The sequence below is a fragment of the Papio anubis genome, chromosome 11 (assembly GCF_008728515.1).
Source record: "Papio anubis isolate 15944 chromosome 11, Panubis1.0, whole genome shotgun sequence".
NCBI classification, from domain to species: Eukaryota; Metazoa; Chordata; class Mammalia; order Primates; family Cercopithecidae; genus Papio; species Papio anubis.
In genome coordinates, this window is record NC_044986.1 from 70,462,593 (window position 1) to 70,482,543 (window position 19,951).

The 19,951-nt window shown below is 51.4% G+C and overlaps 1 protein-coding gene across 16 annotated transcripts in view; it reads right to left on the reverse strand.

The window, feature by feature from the left end:
* The window catches only part of LOC116269451 (calcium/calmodulin-dependent protein kinase type II subunit gamma-like), a 53,276-nt gene that overhangs the window by 24,821 nt on the left and 8,504 nt on the right, over positions 1-19,951 (reverse strand). For 14 of the 16 annotated variants that reach the window (XM_031652313.1, XM_031652312.1, XM_031652308.1 and 11 more), the window contains exons 3-10: positions 14,756-14,815; positions 7,193-7,247; positions 6,262-6,327; positions 3,276-3,348; positions 3,028-3,130; positions 2,183-2,266; positions 1,635-1,729; positions 869-991 (exon numbers count right to left, since the gene is read on the reverse strand). In XM_031652313.1, the coding sequence (XP_031508173.1) occupies positions 869-991; positions 1,635-1,729; positions 2,183-2,266; positions 3,028-3,130; positions 3,276-3,348; positions 6,262-6,327; positions 7,193-7,247; positions 14,756-14,815 (659 nt within the window). The remainder of the gene's footprint in view (positions 1-868; positions 992-1,634; positions 1,730-2,182; positions 2,267-3,027; positions 3,131-3,275; positions 3,349-6,261; positions 6,328-7,192; positions 7,248-14,755; positions 14,816-19,951) is intronic. The other 2 variants (XM_031652314.1, XM_031652315.1) reach the window with 1 other exon arrangement.

A 19,951-nucleotide genomic window follows, 5' to 3' on the forward strand; every position in this document is an offset into this window, starting at 1 on the left:
CGTTATTTGCCAAGAACCAGGACAGGGGTGTCACCTCCTCCATGCAGCCTTCAGTAACCCCACTACCCACTAGGAACAGTAGGAGCTCCTGTACTCTCACTAGATTCTTGTACATACTTGTCACATTGTAACATGATTGCCTGTTTGAGTGCCTGTCTCCCTAGATGATCTTTGGGGGCAGGGACCATGCCTCATTCATCTTTGTATCTCCAGCACCCAGACGGTGACCAGCACCAAAGAGGTATTCAATAAACACAGAATGGACAGATAAATAATGCCTCGTGGTTGTCAAGATGCCTAACTTACCAAATCCTCTTTTTTGAAAGTAGACATTTCAGCTTGAAAGAATTGTGTATGAAAACAGAGTACGTCGCCCCAAACTGATAGCCTTAGGGGACTCTCCTAGGACTTCAGCACAGAAGCTTTATGCCTCACCTTCTATGCTTTTAATGACTCAGAGACCCCTTCTGTTGATTTGTTGGGTCTTGGTCCCTGTTCCATTGGAGTTGAGATCTGAGTATGAACCCCAGCTTGGGAATTCACTTTGGGTTTTGCTAGCTGCTTTCTATCACCAGCTACCTGGAGTCTGCAAGGGTCAACCTGATCCCTCATCTAAGAACAGAACCAATCCCAGTCTGACAGCCATGAGTAGGGGAGAGAGGAGTAGCGGCCCGCCAGCCCCCATCAGCCTCCCGAGTCTCCCTGGTGACATTTATTGACCCTGGCCCTCAACAGTCCTCTGCCCGCCTGCTCAGTTCTTGCTTGGGGCCCAGAATGAATCTCTGCTGGTAAGAGGGAGGAGGTGGTACCGAGGGCACATGGAGGGCTGACACCCCTGAGCTCCTTGGCCACTGGCAAAGATACTTACACAGACCCACGGGTGCTTGAGAGCCTGGTCAGCCGTGATGCGCTTTGCTGGGTTTATGGTCAGCATCTGGTTGATCAAGTTCTTGGCTTCAGGAGTTACCGTGTCCCATTCTGGTGATGGGAACTAAGGAGCAGGAACAGGGAGAAGAGGAATATGATATTGGTGAGCTTCACACCCTGAAACATTGGCTCTGTCTTCAACTCAACTCCTGTAATTGGGATACTCTGTGGTACCTAAAGCTGTGAACAGCAGAGTTGGAGAAGCCCTGGGGCTATCCCAGAACCCGTGTCAACTTAAAGACTGGGAAAGACAGACAGAACACTCATGGTTAGAACACCAGAATATCAGATCAGAGCAGGAAGGGGACTCCAACATTCTCTGGTTTAAGCCCAGCTCTCTACTTAGGAGGGAATGGAGGCTCAGCGATGTGTCCAAGGTGCCACTGCAGTGAAGGGAGTCTCCAGGCCTTCTGTCCCTGTGTTACATAGCACACCAATGAGGCTGCTCCATTCTTTGCAAGTAAAGATCAAAGGACTTTAGTGGGCTCCTCAGCTTTAGTTACAAAGAAGGCTGTGCAAAAGAAAGTTGCTCCCTGGGACATAGGGTGGCAAGAATTGGGCCCTGGATGCCCATCCCTGGGTCCTCAAAGTCCCCTGACACCCCCTGTATCACGTGACACACTAAACAAGCCTGCTCCCTTGGACAAAGCCCGAGGAGCAGGACATCTGCCCTTCCTGGCCTGGCTGCCCGGCTCTCTGGTCCTTACATCATAGGCTCCAGCCTTGATCTGCTGATACAGCTTGTGCTGATCCTCATCCCAGAAGGGAGGATAGCCCACCAGGAGGATATACAGGATGACCCCTACGAGACAGAACACACAGGTCATGGGGGTCAGTCGCCTACTTCCCTGAGGAACCAAGAAAAGCCATGCAGGGCTCAGAGCCACCTAGAAAGGCAGGGGCCATACCAGAGACAGAAGTGGATGCCAGCCAATAATGCTATGCTACCAGCCCCTCCTGCTATGCCTCACACTTCACGTCACCAAGTCACACCAGGGATTTCTTTAGGCACAACCCATCCTCTAGGGCGTGGGCAAATCCCTCTCCAAGAAGGATACAATGTCATCCCAGAAGCACTCAGGGAGGAGAGTGTGATGGGAACGGCCATCCCAGGGGCACTAGAGCAAACACTGTAATTTCACATACACCAGGCATGTATGTGTGACCCGCAAGGAATAGCGATGCCTCTTTCTTGCCATCATCGGAAGTTAAGGGCCCTTAACAGCGAAAAGCTGAGAGCGTGGAATGGGCTTACCGCAGGCCCAGATATCCACAGGTTTTCCATAGGGATCTTTCCTCAAGACCTCAGGGGACAAGTAACCTGGGGTTCCAGCAAAACCTGTAGCAGAAGAGAGGGCAGAGGCATACTGAACCCACTTTCTCTCTCGTTAAATCCACACCAATCATTTCCCCCAAGTCCCTTCTCATTCCTGCTGCTTTTGCTACATAAGCACTCAGCACATGGGCAGCAAGAGCTGACAGGCTGGGCTTCTTGTAATGCCTGGAGCCTGAACCAGAGGACAAAGCCGTATGCCTACCAGGAACTCCAGCTCCTTCCCAGAGGCAGCAAGAAAGCAGTGCTGACAACAGCTAGACTTGCTGTAATGAGTCATGTAGGGCCAAGAGAGATCTCTGCACCCTCCCACCCTCTGCCAGTCTCTGAGGAGGCCAGGACCATTAAGGGTCTGGCTTCTAGTTCGTCACTTTGGGAGGCCAAGGCGGGCAGATTTGAGACGGAGTCTTGCTCTGTCGCCCAGGCTGGAGTGCAGTGGCCGGATCTCAGCTCACTGCAAGCTCCGCCTCCCGGGTTTACGACATTCTCCTGCCTCAGCCTCCCGAGTAGCTGGGACTACAGGTGCCCGCCACCTCGCCCGGCTAGTTTTTTATATTTTTTTAGTAGAGACGGGGTTTCACCGTGTTAGCCAGGATGGTCTCGATCTCCTGACCTCGTGATCTGCCCATCTCGGCCTCCCAAAGTGCTGGGATTACAGGCTTGAGCCACCGCGCCCAGCCTTGGCTTCTAGTTCTAATAGAGGAAGGCCGATCAGGAAGAGGAGGAAGGGCGGGGGCTGCATTCTGGGAAGACAGGGTTACCCTTACCAAACCAAGCCTGCTGCTCTCCCTGTACTTCGATGGCTAGGCCAAAATCAGCCAGCTTGACAGCGGCACCCTTGCATTTACTCGCCAGCAGCAGGTTCTCAGGCTGCAGAAGGAACAGAGAGAACCTTGTGAGCACCCACCCTGCAGCCCAGAGGGAGCCTAGTTTGGACCTACGCAGTACCACTATCTGGCACCAGGTGGCGCCAACACTTCATAAGCAAAGGCAAGGAGGGGGGCCTGGGTAGTACCTTCAGGTCCCTGTGGACGATGTCATGCTGGTGGATGTGGTTAACACTCTCCAGAATCTGATGTATACAGTGGCTAAAAAAGCAGAAGGAAAACAAATGTTAGTGCAGGGTTAAACCACCTCATCCACAACCACACGCTGCAGACTAAGGCATGTGACAAGGGGCCATGGATTCACAGAGAATCACTTAACAGCCACTGGAACCTTAGACTCTGCACATCATCTTGGTCAACCTATTTAAAGAAAGAGGAAACCAAGGCCCAGGAAGATTCAATGGTTTCTCTAGGATCACCACTAGAATGGGTTCACCTCACCCCCTTTTGACTGGAAAGGTCTAACACAACCAATTCATTTCCAAGAGATCAGGAGACAGTCCAGAATGCTGAGGAAGATGAGACCATCCAACTCCTTCCTTCTTTCTCTTTCTCCATATAGTAACTTTGTTCTTGGAGAAAAGGTTTGTGCTGGTAACTTAGGAAGGAGAGCCCAACTAAACAACCTAAGCTACTTTGAGGGTGGGTGCACTCATTCATTCCCCTAAATGTTTACTGAGTGCCTAGGATATGAAGATGGACAAGACCCAACAGCTGCCCTGAGGTTTGGCACCCAGTAACGCAGCTAAAACAAGTATCTAGATGCCTTTAAGAAACAATTTACTTGAGAGCTTCCAAACAGGGCGCTTGAGGAGCACTTCTGATGATTTTGCATAGAGAAAAAAACCCAAAGTTACATTATTTTATTTATTATTTTATTTTTGAGACAGGGTCTCACTCTGTTGCCTGGGTTAGAGTGCAATGTCGTGAACACAGCTCACTGCAGCCTTGACCTCCTGGGCTCAAGCAATCCTCCCACTTCAGCCTCCCCAGTAGGCTGGGACCACAAGCATGAACCACTGTGCCCAGCTAATTTTTGTAGTTTTTGTAGAGACAAGGTCTCACCATGTTGCCCAGGCTGGTCTCAAACTCCCGAGCTCAAGTGATCCACTCACCTTGGCCTCTTAGTGTTGGGATTACAGATGTGAGCCACTGCGCCCAGCCACAGTCACACACGTAAATCAGACTGTCCACATTGCAAACCATCCTGCCATCCCTGTCATCAAACTCCTGGCAGGGAGTGGGGGCAGTCTAGAGCAATGGTTTTCAACTGGGAATGAATTTGCCCCCCGCCCCCACCAGGGGACATTTGGCAATGCCTGGAGAAATTTCTGGTTGTCACAACTGGAGGAGGGATGCCCCCCAGCATTTGGGGGGCAGAGGCCAAGGATGCTTCTAAATGTCTGCCACAATGCACAGGAGAGGCCTCACAGCAAGGAAGTACCTGGCCTAAAACGTTAGTAGCATCAAGGCTGAGGCACTTGGCCTAGAGCATAGACCCCTGTCATCAGGTACTATCTGGTATACTGAGCATGTCTGCAGAGCATCCCGGTGTATTGGGCTGGGTGGCCTGAACTTACTATTCCTAAAATCTGATGCTGGGGATCCCACAAGAACCAAGAGGTCGTACTGGGTCCCTGGGGGCTGAAACTCGGGCCTCTCCATAGGACACAGCCCAAGAGTGGGCCACAGAAACTTTAAGACTGAGCTATAGAGGCGAATCTCCACAGAGATGTATAATTAGAACAGAGCCGGGCTAGCAGGGAGCGCCTTCTGGCCAAAAATGGCAAAAGTGCGAAGTGTCCCAGCAGAGCCAGGCCAAGCCCACTGGTACAGTCACCCCCCTCAGGGCCCCCTCCCTACAGCTCTCCCTCCTCCCCGCAGGCTCCCTGAGCCATCACTGCCTCCTCTGTCTCAGAGCCTGGTCCTCCCCTGCTGGCACTGGAATTCATCTCCCCACTTGAGAATTCTTCCCGAGGCTGAAGCATCTGAAGTTGATCAGCAAACATTGGCCTCTCAGGGTTGAGAAATTCGTGAGGAAGCTGCACTCCCCCACTCTACAGAGGCAGCCAGAGCTGCCACATAAGCCAGATAAGCTGCAGGCAGGATGATCAAAACCAGGTTGTAGGGACATCATCGTCCGAGAAAAGCGAGGCTGGGGGAAGAGCCAAGGCGGGAAAGGCAGGCTGAACAGGCGCCTCAGAGTGTGGGTGAGGGAGGCACCAGGGATTCCAGGGAGGGCAGAGGCTGAGGTATGTGGCCAGGGAATGGTCCTCAAGTTGCAGGAGCCCCACGGCAAGGCCGGTCATGGTGGTCTAGGGACAAGGTGACAGAGGCTGAAAGTTCCCGGGGCTCTCTGGTTGTATTATTACCTAGAACTCTCCACTCCCTCAGGATAGAAATCATGTTTTCTGCACCTCTGCATCATGCCAGAGCCTCAGCACAGTGATTTGAGAACACTAGAATTTGTCAAAGGAAAGAAAAGGGCAGAGGGGGACATTGGGCATTGTGGCGAGCATACAGTAGTGCAAAAAGAAGTATTTCTGGGGTCACAGGGTAAAGGAGACTTGGAAAAGCTTTGTAAAACATTCATCTGGAAGTGATTGTTTGGGTGTGAGGGGAAGGGGACGTAGTCTCGCTCTGTTACGCAGACTGGAGTGCAATGGCATGATCTTAGCTCACTGCAACCTTCGCCTCGCAGGTTCAAGTGATTCTCCTGCCTCAGCTGCCCAAGTAGCTGGGATTACAGGCGCACACCACTACACCCAGCTAATTTTTTTGTATTTTTAGTAGAGACAGAGTTTCACTATGTTGCCCCGGCTGGGCTTCAACTCCTGACCTCAAGTGATCCAACTGCCTCGGCCTCCCAAAGTGCTGGGATTACAGGCATGAGCCACTGCGCCTGGTTAAGAAGTGTTGAATTTTTAACTTCTAATATCACCCACAGTATGTAGCCCTAGCCCAGGTCAACAGAATCTTTCTCCAGACAAGAGCTATTCTTATCTTCCCCAAAGACTATTCAAACAGGCACAATGCTGGCCCCCAAAGGTGGCCAAAACTTACTTCAGTCCTAAACTCCAGAGCTACACTTGAACTCTCAGGCCCTCATCCTACCTGGCATCTGCTTCACTGTAGTACTCTCTGGCCACAATGTCTTCAAACAGCTCCCCGCCGGTAACACTGCAACCAATGGGAAGAAGAGGGTCAGAGGTGGAAAGGGTCCCTTGACCAACCCCAATGTCCAAGAAGAAACAGGGTCACCCTGTAGAATGGCTTTCAGAGAAATCCCAACTCCCCATGCATTTCATGTGAGACCTCAGAACACACTCGATCCTTCAGTGACACCCGGATTCTCCTTGAGGTATCATGGGCCCTCCCTCCCTTCTGGACATTTCTTTTTCCAAAATCCACAGATTCACTAATAGGCAGAGATGAAGATACAGGGATCTAAGAGAAAACAGTCAACCTACCCCAAAAGTCACAGCTTTGAGACCAACATAAACACTAAAATATCACTGCCCAGGAAGGACAGAGCTACTACTGAAGTTGAAGAGTAATGAGACCAATGACACAGACCCAACCCTGAGAATCCTGGAGAGGAGTGTCCAGGAGGTGAAGAGCCACTTTTAAGACATTAAACCACAACCAGCATGGAGGAGAGACCCAATCCAATGGAGCCTGGTTTCCGACTAATGAAAGCTACCTCTGATTTCTCAGGATTTTTAAGGTCATGCAAAGAGCTGTATTTTATTTCTTCACTAAGGACAGCACACAGAAACAAGACAAAGGCATCTGCGCAAGGTGTGCTGCTGAACAGAAGTGCGAGAGGAACGCTGTCCTGGGATTCAGAGCCCTGGGGGGACGCTGGGGGAACATGGAGACCCCCTTGGTGGGGGCAGCAATCTGCCCCAGTCAAATCCTTTCTCTCGGACCAAGGAGGGGGCCCTGGGCAGAGGCTGGAGAGCCTGTTTAGGCCTCTTCCTGAGCCTTCATTTTGAGCCAGCTGGAGGGAAAGGCCCCCACACCCTCAGAAAGTGGCACTTACAGGTCAAACACGAGGTAGTGAAACCCTTCTTCAGAAATACTGTCATGGAGGCGCACTGCAAGAGAGGAGATGGGGACAGAGATTAACAGAGAGAAAACTCGGAAATCCTGGGCTTCTCCTCCTCAGTAGCCCCACCCCTGCCCCATCCTGTCAGGCTCATGGGGCTCTCCAGAAGGAGCAGCGTGGGGAAGTGGCGACGTGCCCAGTGCCCCCCAGTGCAAAGCTACACAGCCTGGGAGCCAGAGTCTGGCGCTCTGGTTGCCACCTCAGACTCAGGCAAGAGAGAAAAGCTTCATGGCTAAGAAGTCAAGATGGAGAGAAGCCGGAACCTTCCCAGAGGGCTGGTCTCCGAGAAGGTGGTCCTGGGATATGATGCACGATGGTGAGATGCAGCGTGAGCAGCACCTAGCAATGTTGACAGCAGGGGACAACAATGACCAGATGGGAAAGCCAGAGAGCTCTTCCAGAGCAGTAAATGGGAGCAGAACTAAGGGGAGGGGAAGAAGGTGGAAAGGCAGAGCTCAGCAGGAAGGCACGTGGTGCAGGATAATGGATGGCGAGCCTGGAAGGCCACGCACACATTCAGGCAATGACGACAGTAACAGTTTATTAAGTGCTTTCTATGCCAGGCCTTGTGCTAGGCTCTTGCATACATTACTGATTCTGCAAGCATTTATTGAGTGCCTACTGTGTGCTGGACCCCATGCTAGGTAGTGGGATTCAGGAGGAACAGACACAGTGCCTGCCTTTGAGGAGTTTATTATTCCTTTCGACCAGCTGAGATGAATGTTATTCCCATTCTATAGATGAGGGCACCAGAGGCTCAGGGACATAAAGGCCAAAGAGCTTCTAAGTGGTGGGTCAAGATGTGAATCCAGTGCTACCTGACCCCAAAGACTGTGGTCTACACCACTGCTTCCCGTAAGAAACATGGGGCAGCCCCCATATCCAGGCAACAAAGCCCTGGCATCCAAAAGAAAGACCACTTACAAATGTCCCTAAAGCAGCATCGCAGACAGGTCTGGGAGGGCGCCGCAGGAAGAAGACTCGGGCGACGCACCAGCTGCGAGAAAAGGCTGGCAGGCGGAATCCCTCCCCGCTCCCCGCCTCCAAAGCTCTTGGGCAAAAAACCAACCTGAAGTCTTCTGAGGTCTCCTCTTCAAGTTTCTGCCCACAAAGCCACCTCTGGGTTAAATGCCAACCCCTGAGCATCATTCTAATGCAGACACAACTCCGCTTTGGCTGACTATCCCGTCCCTCCCCTCACCTGAACTCTCTTGATGGGGAACCTCTGTTCCAAAGGCCTCCCTCGGTTTGACCTTTGCTCCAAGCCTTGGCAGTTACAGGCGTACCTCATGGAGCACTTCAGGAATGGCCTGACACCAAACTAACTGGTTCAGTGCTGGGAGACAAAGAAATGGCCATGTCTCTTCCTGGGTGGGCCCTGGCTGCTTCCGTTTCCAGTGTCATACGTTTCCTCAGGGCTGAGGTGCTTCCCTTTGTCCCCTCCCCACGAAGCAAGATCATTCAGAAAGCAAAATATACAACCCAGCCGGCGCAGTCCCGAGGCACTGACCTATAGCCCTCTTGTTCTCCTCCCTTGATGACTGAGGACTGCGAAGCCTGCCAGGGCTGGAGCCAGGGCCTCAAGACTGTTTCCGCCTCCCATTACCTACACTACCTGATCTGATCTAGTGACTCAAACCCCAAAATCCCATCCCAATCTCAGTATTTCTGCGAACAGGATCAAAGGCAGGTGATACTTCCAATATTCTTCCTCCTTAAAACATTCTCTCCTGGGTAAACAAGATGCTTCCCTAGGCCTGTAGATGACAGAGGGGGCTTTTAGGACAGGAGGAAGGAGCCAGCACCAGGCCCCTGCCTTCCTCCCATAAAAACTAGCCTGGGCACACTCCATATACACTCCATCAAGTGCTCTAGAAGTCCTGCCACTGCCTCCGTCCCACTCACTTGCGCACCTCTGGTCTAGGTCGGTGCCTCACGCTGAGTCTCGCTGCAGCTGCTGCTCCCTCGCTTCCAAAAGGACTTTCCACTTAATTAAAAATTTGCTATTAAAAAGCATTAAAGTGTGTAATACAAATAATCTCCTGGAAATCAGCTGTCCCAGAAGCTACAGACCAGCTCCATTAGGGAGGTGACTAACAGCAGCAGCATGGGGAGCTAACGGGACAGCAGGTGTGATGCTGACAATCATCTCAGAGAAGTGGAGCCGCTCAGCTCTGCCTGGGCCTGGCGCTGAGCCCTCCCTCAGCCAGAGCCCCACCCCATGCCCAGCATCACCCCATGCCCCACACCACCCTGCCCCCACCCAGCACAGCAAGGCCAAGAACAGGGCAAGAAGTGCAGGCACCCAGGCCTCTGCCTAGACATGGAGTCATTGGCGTCTGCCCTTCTCCAGGAAGGCCACACACAGAGCCCAGGTGGGAGGAAGCCGGGGAAGGGAATTAGAAGAGAGGAGCAGCAAAGGAAGACTAATCCTTCCAGGCCACCCAGCGGAGAGAACAGCTTTGATGTGTGCCCCAGAGCAAGGCGCCCGCCAAGACAAGGAGGGATGGAGGAAGCCGTATCTGAATAAGACTGCTATCGATATTTTTTTAATTTGTAAAGAAATTAACAGGGCACTGAAGACAAGAGGAGAAATGACTGTGCCATTCTAAATGCCTACTTAGCAACAGCAGATTCATTCTTTCTTTTTTTTTAAGAGTCAGGGTCTCACTATGTTGCCCAGGCTGGGCTAGAGATCCTGGTCTTGAGCCATCTCCTGTCTCAGCCTCCTGAGAGGCTGCGACTACAGCTGTGAGCTACTGCACCCCATTAGATTCTGATAATAACAATCTAAATCTAAGAACTAACACTTAGTTGAGCTGTCCCTGTGTGCCGGTGTTGTTCCATGGGCTCCACGTGCATTACTGTATTGAACCCTCACATCAACTGCGCAGGGTAGCTACTTACATATAAATAACCCCATCTGATAGGAGAGGAAACTGAGGCTCCATAAGAAACCTGCCCAAAATCACACAAAGCGGCGGAACCTGGACTTGAATCCAAGACAAACCAACATCAAGATTCCTGATATTGCAGAGTTGCTTGGGAGTCACCTTCTCAAACTCTTAGGCAAAGGAACTCTAATCTGTCCCCCCCTACCCCTGGCCATTCTGACTGGCTTGACAATGTCCACTGGGCAGCTACCCTGGAGCAGGCGAGGCTGTACATGCTACGAATGTGGCCGTGAAGAAGAGGAGCCGGCCCTGCCACCTGGAGCTGCCAGGCGAAGAGGGAAGACAGGCTTTAAACCAGCAATTACACAAATGCGTAACTAAGCACAACTGTATCATGCTGTGAGGCAGGAGCAGAGGGACTATGGATGCGTAGAATAAAATAATCTGACACCCAGCCTGTTCCAGAGTAAAGACAGAGCATGAAGGCCAACAAGGGCCAGGCCACGTCCATCGACAAGACGTGGGGAAAGGAGTATAAAAGCATTTACTGCATTTCAGCAACAAACCTAATTGCTGTTCTTTAAAAACCATAAAAGACAGAACAGGCCAAAACACCTACAAACCTTTACTTGATATTTCATGTCTTCAAGGACTGAGATAGCCACAACCCAAATGTTGTGGCTATTTCCAATTCTTTAAAAACCACCCAACAATATGCCACATTTTAACTAACAAATCTTTCTCCAAAAAGCACTGAAAAAGTGTTGCTGTTAAAAATATCTGCAGCAATAACACAGTGGGAAGGAGGTCCTGTTGCCATGGGGGCTTGTGGGGGACTGAGCTGCCCCCCAAGAGTTTGCTGTGGCAGGGCTCCCCCCACCCCCACCCTGGGGGCAGGGATGTAGGAACTGCACAGTCATGATTCAATGTTTCTTTCTTTTTATTTGCAACTGTTTCTTTGCTACACTTACTGTTAGCTGAATGGGTATTAGGCTCAAGGGTAAATGGTCAAGCTTGAAAAACTTGTGAACTGAGTCGAGGCTGGGGGTCTTGAAGAGATCACTTCTAGGGGCTGGAATCTCCGTTTTCATCATCTCCCTCCTAGCCTCCTTTCCTGGCTGAACCCTTTCATAACAACTCCACAAAGGGACCCAGATAACAAAACAGAGGCAGGCACAGAGGAGTTAAATAACTTGCCAGAGGTCACAGCTACTAATTAGCAAATCCCAGATTCAACCCCCAAATCTGGATGCGACTCCAAAGCTGCAAACATTGGCTTCTCCAAGTGTAGACCAGCATGCGGACCAGTAGCATGAGCATCAGCTGGAGACTCAAGTCCTACCCCAGACCCCCTGAATCGGAATCTGAATTTTAACATGATCCCTGGTGAGTCATAAGCACATAAAAGTTTGAGAAGTGCTGCTCTAAACCACGATGCTAGACTATGATCAAAACTGCTGGGGCAGCTCAGCACGAAGGAAGACAGAGTCTATTCATTACAGGGCTTGAGAGCAGGGAGCAGGCAGATCACAGGTAGAACAGACTTCATTCAGACCTCAGACTTCACACCAGCGTCTCCTCCACTCAGCTCCCCACTGCTGGCCACACTCCCAGCACCGTTTGGAGTTCGGCAGTGTGCCTTCCACCCAACAGGCATTTTGTTGTTTGTTTGTTTGTTTTTAATTAATAAACTTTATTTTCAAAGCAGTTTTAGGTTCACAGCAAAATTGAGCGGAAAGTACAGGGTGTTCCCAAATACCCAAGAGAGAGCGTTCCAAAATACCCCATGTCCCCCCACCACACACAGCCTCCCCTACCATCAACACCTCCCACTGGAGTGGTAGATTTGTTACCATCTATGAACCCACATTGACTCATCATCACCTATAAGTCCAGAGTTTACATCAGGGTTCACCACTCTTCCAACAGGCTTTTAACTCCTGGGACAGAACATCTAGCTATTAAGGGGAAACAGCATGGCTGGCCCCTAGCACCAAATGCCCCATCTGAATTCAGTGCCTCCGAGTCTGACCGCAGCCGGGGCTGACCACGTGCTCTCTGCTCTAGCTTCCTCGACTGTGCACTGCTCTTGGGCTGGCCCGTTTGTTTCCCTTTGGGATGGAGTTCAAGAGGCCAGAGCCAAAAGGGTCACAGTTCTGAAGGGCAGCGCAGTGGAGAGAGGAGAGGAATAGTGAATTAGGGGCACAAAATTGCCTCCTCTCCTGCCACAAGCCAGGTCCAGATCCATGGCAACCGCAGCCTCCTGGACCTGCAGCTCCGCCACATCTCCAAGAGCCCTGGTTCCCACCGGATGCTGGAGCTCCCAGGACACAGTCCTGACTCCCATTTCCCTCTGCCCACCCTCAACCCCAGAATCGGTCCTCGGACCAACCTCCTTAGGACCTGGGAGCAGTCATGAAATGGAAGCACAGTTCTAGGAAATCAGAGGCCAACATAGTGACTGTGCCCGACCTGGCCTCTGAGCAGACGGCCAGGATAGATGGTCTCCGCCTGCCTCCATTCTGAGCCCAGGGCAGATGGTGAAAGGAAACGGCTACCAAATGAAGTGAAGTCTAAGAGGTAAAAAAGTATGTATTTAATTCTAGAAATAAATAAAAAGACGCCTAGGGCTTTTTTCTGCTAGAATTCTATTTTGTCCTTCCTGTTAATTTCTCAATTGTCTTCATTATACCCTGACCCGTCCGTGGTCAACCCACCTTCGTCGCGGGTGATGCGGACGTGGTTCTGCCTCCCGCATCATTGACCCCTAGCTGCTGTTCTCCTGCCTACATGAAGTCAGATTATCACTGCTGTACCAGTTGGTCACAAGGAGCATAAAAGGAAGTTACCTTCCTCAGATATTGAGACCCAGGTCTGGAACATCAAAATGCTTCTGGGCTTATGGGTGGCTTTAGTCACGCACACGCTTTTTCTTCCTGTTCTGGAACTTCTAGGTCAGAGGTCACAAGCTTGCAAGGCCTGCAGGGGCCCAGGTGGGCAATGCAAATGTGAGCTCATAGTGGGTGACAAGGATGGTGGCCAGCGGGCTGCAGGGGCAGTCACTGCTCCCCACAGCTCCTTCTCGCCATGCAAGGTGGGGACTCAGCAGAGCTGAGCCTTCTGACTGGAAAGGCAAGGGAATAGATTTTTTTTCTTCAAAATGTGAAATCTCATTTTTAAATATTGGCAAATAATAAAAATATTTTTAGACCACTGAGCCAGCCAAGCAAAACATGCCTGAATCCATGACTGCTGTTCTAGGTGTTACCCTCTGTGGGCCCTCTCCTACCCAGGGCAACACGTCAGTCCCCAGTGCGCTATTTTCAGGTAAAGGCCTAACCTTAGAGACCACCTAGGAGCTCCAGTAGTTCTGAGGCCAGGAACCCACCAGCTGAGAGGTGCTGGCTCTGCAGAACACACTGCATCAGGCAGAGCCGATCGCCACGAGCCACGCCAATCTGCTTCGGGTGTAATCCAAGCTGCTGATTGCCATCCACAAAGCCCTGCACAGCTGACGTTCTGACTACCTCAGAGCTGCTCCTCTCCCAGAGGGCTAGAGCAGGACCTCAGCCTTTCCCTGACAGAGCTCACTTTGAGTGTTCTAGCCCGAGACCTAGGAAGCCAGGGGCTGGGTAGCTCTGAAGGAAGCATTAGGCTTCAGCAAGTCACCTCACAGCCCTGGCCGCCAACAGAGCAGAGCAGGTGGCCTCCGGGGCACGGTGGGAGCCCTGATATTTAGGCCATGCCTGAGGAGCACAGAACACGTGTTGTCTTTTGTGATGACTCAGGGCTTTTAGGGAAAACCTAGGAGATGCTCCTTGCTCTGCCTCAAGTCAACACTGGGGCTTCTGCTCAGACACTGCAGCCAGCCCAGTTTCTGTCCCTTCTGCAAGGAGCACCAAATCAGGGCCAACGCTTTTGGCAAAGACGGTTTCAGCTGAACAAAGTAAAACTGAGCCAGAGTGGGTTGAGGCAGGCAAACATCCTCAGGCTTTAGCACAACCAACAATGTTCTCTTGTCCCCCAAGTCAGGGTGGGAGCAGGGAGAAATCCTCTTTTTTCTCCTTCCCCATCTGAGTGGTTCCTGCCATCCCTTCTCCAGAGAAGCCAGGCGAGGGGGCAGCTTGCTTTCCTGGCTCTGGGGAATACAAATGGGAGCACCATGGAAACCCCCAGAGTGTGCAGGACACTGCAGCAGGAACAAAACTCTTTCAGGTCCACAAACAAAATCCTGACCCTTTCATGAGGGCTGTGGATGGCCCCTGGTGAGGGATGCTGGCAGGCTAGGAGCCCGGAACCTCACACGCTGAGGACCCTGGACCTCAGCCCAAAGACAGAAGGAGAAAGGGAAGAAATAGCGTCTGAAACCTATTCTGATGCCTCACACCCCAGCCCTGAGAAGGTGCCGCAGTGATGCAGATACTCAGGTCTCTAAACTAGAATGCCCCAGAATTCTGAGACACAGTTGCTATCCTGCTCATGTAAAAACAGACACCAGGTGAAGGTCCACAGACAGAGGTGATCCCACACACAAAAGCAGTGGATATCTGTTCTCCCTGCTTCTACAAAATACCCACAAAATGCTCCATGACCAGGCACTCACCGATGTTTGGATGTTTCAGAAGTCGACATATCCGAGCCTCACGTTCTAGTTTCTGGTGATCTAAAAGCAGAAGAGAAAAAATAAAAGCCATCAACCATCCATTCTCCTTGTGGTCACCTTGTTACTCATATTCCTTCAGTTCTTAGGTACTAACTATGCACTTGTAATGATTTGCTGAAGTAATGCAGCAAGTCATGGCAATCCTGGAGACAGCTTCTTTTCCCTTCATTTTAGGTCTCACTCTGTCCCTCAGGCAGGAGTGTAGTGGCATGATCGCAGCCTCAAACTCCTGGGCTCAAGTGATCCTCCTACCTCAGCTCCTGAATAGCTGGAACTATAGGTGACAGCCACCAGGCCTGGGCCAGATAGTTGTGACCACCTTTTCCAGATGAGGAAATGAGCCAGTGAGCAGCAGAGCTGGGATGTGAATCCAGGTCTTCAACTAAAACTCTGGCGCTCTTTCCACCACAACAGGGTTTCAGTGGCCTAGGGTGTCCAGAATCTCTTTTATTTTTTTCTTTTTGAGACAGAGTCTCATTCTGTTGCCCAGGCTGGGGTGCAGTGATGCCATCTCAGCTCACTGCAACCTTCGCCCCCTGGGTTCAAGCAATTCTCCTGCCTCAGCCTCCCAAGTAGCTGGGATTACAGGCACACACCACCATGCCTGGATAATTTCTATACTTTTAGTAGAGACGGAGTTTCACCATGTTGGCCAGGTTGGTCTCGAACTCCTGACCTCAGGTGATCTACCCGCCTCGGCCTCCCAAAATGTTGGGATTACAGGCATGAGCCACCGCACCTGGCCCAGAATCTCTTTCTTGTTAAGAATACTAATAATAGCTAAGTTATACTGAGCACCTAATACATACTTGGCACTGGCTAGGGGTTTTGCATATATTCTCTACATAGTCCTGATGGCAAGCCTGAAACATAATGATGCTGATAATAAAGAGGTTGATGATCAAGATAATGATGACTTAAAATAATAATAGCTAACATTTATTGAGAGCTTACTTCTACACCAGGCAGCTGCCTCTTTTAATTTATCCTCATAACAACTCTAGGAGGTTGGCATTAGTATGATGCCCATTTTATAGAAAGAGAAACCAGGACACAAATCCTGCTTCTCCCCAGGGTCCTCTTGGCCACCACTGCTGTGAGCTTTGACCTCTTCACATTCAGACGCCAGGATTACTCGGTTTTGGTGGAATAACCAGAAATCCACAAGTCCCCAGATCCAAGTGAGCTGCGTGGGTCAATTCCTTCCACAGGAAGGCAGAGCTCCAGTACGTGGGAAGAGAGGATGCTACTCACAGCACGGAGGCCTCACAGCCCTCCCTCACTGTCCTTCCCTCTTTCTACTTGCTGAAATCCTGCCAAAAGTCACCTCCTTCATGAAGTCTTCCCTGCTCCTCTCGGTAGACTGTGACTTCTCCCTCCTACTCCACCCCCCCAATTTCCCAATGCACTTCTCACGATTCTCACATCATATATTACATCAGTTATCTTTCAGTTGCAAGCTCTTCGAAGGGCGGGGGTACCTTTCCGGGTAGTGCTTTCTAGAGTTCTTTCTGTAAACAGGGGCTTAATAAGGGTTCACCAATAACCACAGTAGTAGCCATAACAATCGCTTACTGAGCATTGACTACGTATCAGGCAGAGGCATGGATTACCATATTTCATACCTACAGAAACTCTGTGAAGTAGGGATCTGATTAGCTCCATTATATTACTGAGGAAACAGGTTTAAAAAGAGAGTAATCTGCCTAAGGTAACACGGACAGGCAGTGATGCAGGTGATCTGAGCCTAGAACCCTCTTTCTCCACCCCTGTACTATTATGGCCAGATAAAGAATGGTGAGAGTTGAGTTAAGACTCCAGGCTTTGGAGGGGGTCCAAAAGGAAGAGAGTCCAGTTCACCCCGAATTATCCAGGCCCGGGCACGCGCCTCCACATCCATAGCTGCCAAGCTATTCCTGTCTCCCTGCCTCTACCCTAAACAGCAAAAAGCCTCTGTAAATCTTCCCATGGCCCGCACAATGATCCCATCAGGTGAATGCTATGATTGTCCACATTTCCAGATGATGAAAGAAACGGAGGCCCAGGGAAGTTAAGTAACTTGCCCAAGATCCCACAGCAGGAAAGAGATAGAACTGAGATTCAAACCCAGGCCTGTCAGTTTGAGATAATGTAGGGATTATGGACTAGAAGAAATTCACATTTATTGTTTCACTAACCAAACCCAGCTTTGTCCTAAACTTTCCCTCTAGCAACAGCTCTACTTTGTGGAAGGAGGTGGGGACAGACAGAGATTAGTTCCTACTGCCCAGCTAATCCGTCCCAGCTGCCCAAAGATCTGGGTCAGACCTTCCTTCCTGTCCCTGGGTTCAGCATGATCACCGACCAGGATGCAGCCAGGAGAACCCCAAGTCACTCCCAACTCCCAGATCACCTGGCATCCCCTGGTCCCAGGCACAGGGATGTGGCCAGTGACCTCCAGAAGCAGGCACTCAAGGAGGCTGTAACAGCCTCGCCTGGTGGCTGCGGGGCTTGCTTCTTCCAGATCTGGCAGGATGTTGACATGACCCCACCTTCCTTCCATCCCTGGACTTGAGATGGAGCTACCAAGCTAGCCAGCCCCAAAGCTACACACCCACAGCCCTCTCTCTGGGCACACATCTCACCACCCTCCAGTCCATAACTCTCGAGCTTCGTTGCCTGGGCAGGTGCAGGAGAACAGCATCTTGCAATGCGGAGGTGGCAGCTGAGGGAAGGCCCAGAAGATTAATGTTTATCTCCTTCCTTAAGTCTCTTACTAGCTAATGGTTACAGTCCCACAACAGCAACAGCACTAAAAATAAGGGCACGATGATTTACCGGTGACTTCGAGTGGAGAGGAGACACAAAGACTCAGGCTCCCAACTCCTCAAAGGAGCTGCCCAGCATCCAGAGGGTCCTTGTTGGCCTCTTAGTTCAGCCTTAACTCCAAGGAGCTGAGCCCTGTGTTCCCGGCAAGGCCCAGGTCTTCTCTGAACCCCAGGACCGCACCTTGATCCTCATTCTGATTCTAAACTGTGGAGTATGGCAATTAACAACACATCGGTTTTGGAGTCAGACAGCCCTGGACTGAGCTCAACACTGCCACATCCGGCAAGCTATTAAACCCACCCGAGCTTCATTCATTCCTTCAAGAAATATTTATCATGGCTGGTCACGGTAGGTCAATCCCAGTACTTTGGGAGGCCAAGGTGGGTGGATCACTTGAGGTCAGGAGTTCAAGACCAGCCTGGCCAACATGGTAAAACCCCATCTCTACTAAAAATACAAAATTTAGCCAGACATCCTCACTGGAACCCAGGAGGTGGAGGCTGTAGTGAGCCAAGATTGGGCCACTGCACTCCAGCTTGGGTGACAGAGCGAGACTCTGTCTCAAAAAAAAAAAAAAAGAAATATTTACTGAGGCCTACTATATGACAGGCAGTATTCGAGATGCTAGGAAGACAGTGGTGAACAAAACAGACAAAAATCCCTGCCCTCATGGAGCTGACACTCTAGTGGATTGTATGTGGGGGAGGGACAGACAATAAGAAAACTCAATGGCACATTAGATGTCACAGCAAGTGCTGCGTAGAAAAAGCAGAGAAAGCGGGGAGTGTAGATTTAAGTAGGGCAGTCCAGGAAAGCCTCAGTAAGGAGGTGACATTTGATTAGGACCCAAAGGAGGTGAGACAGTGAGCCAGGCACCTTATCCTGGGAAAGAGGTTCCTCACTTCTTTTTTTTTAAGACTGAGTCTCGCTCTGTCGCCCAGACTAGAGTGCAGTGGCACGATCTCGGCTCACTACAAGCTCCGCCTCCCGGGTTCACGCCATTCTCCTGCCTCAGCCTCCCGAGTAGCTGGGACTACAGGCACCCACCACTATGCCTGGCTAATTTTTTTGTATTTTTTAGTAGAGATGGGGTTTCACTGTGTTCGCTAGGATGGTCTCCATCTTCTGACCTCGTGATCCGCCCGCCTCAGCCTCCCAAAGTGCTGGGATTATAGGCCTGAGCCACTGTGTCCAGCCAAGAGGCTCCTCACTTCTAAAATGGAGCCAGCAAGATCTGAGGTTTAACTGAGGTGGTACAGGTCAAGAGTTTTGCATAAGGTCTGGCATATAGCTCCTTTCCAAGGGCCCAGTGAGAAGCTTGACAGGGTCTCCTGGGCTGGGCCTGTGGCCACAGCTATCACCAGAGACACTGTGAATGGGACCCACTGTCCCAGGCAGATACAGGGTCTGCAACACAGCAACTAAGCCCTCCTGCCTGGCTTCTGGGCTCCCCACATGGTCCTCCATTGCAGTCCTGGGGGTGGAGTGTCCTTCCCTGTTTTGGTGGGGCCCACCAGTGTCTACAGTCTGCAGGTGACAGGCAGCAACAGGGGCTCCTCAGAGAGAGGGGAACACCGCAGGATGTGCCACTGTCTGCTTCCCTCCTCTTCCTCGCAGCCGTGGCGCCCTGCCATCCACAAGCTCTCCTCAATGAACAGAGGTTTCTGCCTGCCACGCTCTCCCCGTTCCTGCCGCCATGCACTGCCCGGCCACCACCCAGCCTCTCCAGCTGTTGTCTCCTATCTCTTCCCCTGACACTTCCTGTCCTGTAGTCACCTCCAGGGCTGCCCCACAGCTGCAAAAAAGCAGAGGGTCCACCCCAGCAGCAGCGGTAGCAGAGGGGTTCCAGGATGGAGTAGTGGTTTCTAGATCATCTTTCCCAATGGCAAGGGCATCCCAGCTGGACGCAGCATCCCCAACCCCAAAAAGGGCGAGGCCACTGAATGGGCTTGGTCTATAGTGGGAGGGCCCTGGCTCAGTATCCCAAGGTGCTGCAAAGGTCTCCCTGGAGACACCCCTCCTTGCAGTGACCACTAGGGAGATGCTCAGACCTTCCAAGGTGGACCCTCCTCCACCCACCTTTCTACCAGGCTCATCCCCGCCCCTCCCACAGCCCAGCCCCCCCTTCCTGTTTGACAACAGCCACTTCCCGCTTTTGCACAGGGCCACTTCCTGCCTGCCTGTGTGCTACTGCCATGGAGAGACCCACCCCTGCCGGCCTTCAGCCCAGCTCCAACCACAGCCCTCTGCAGGTTTTCCCCAACATGAGCAGAGGTAGCAACAGGAGCAGAAAGCAGAAGCGGCTCCAGCCCTTCCCCAGCAGCCTGC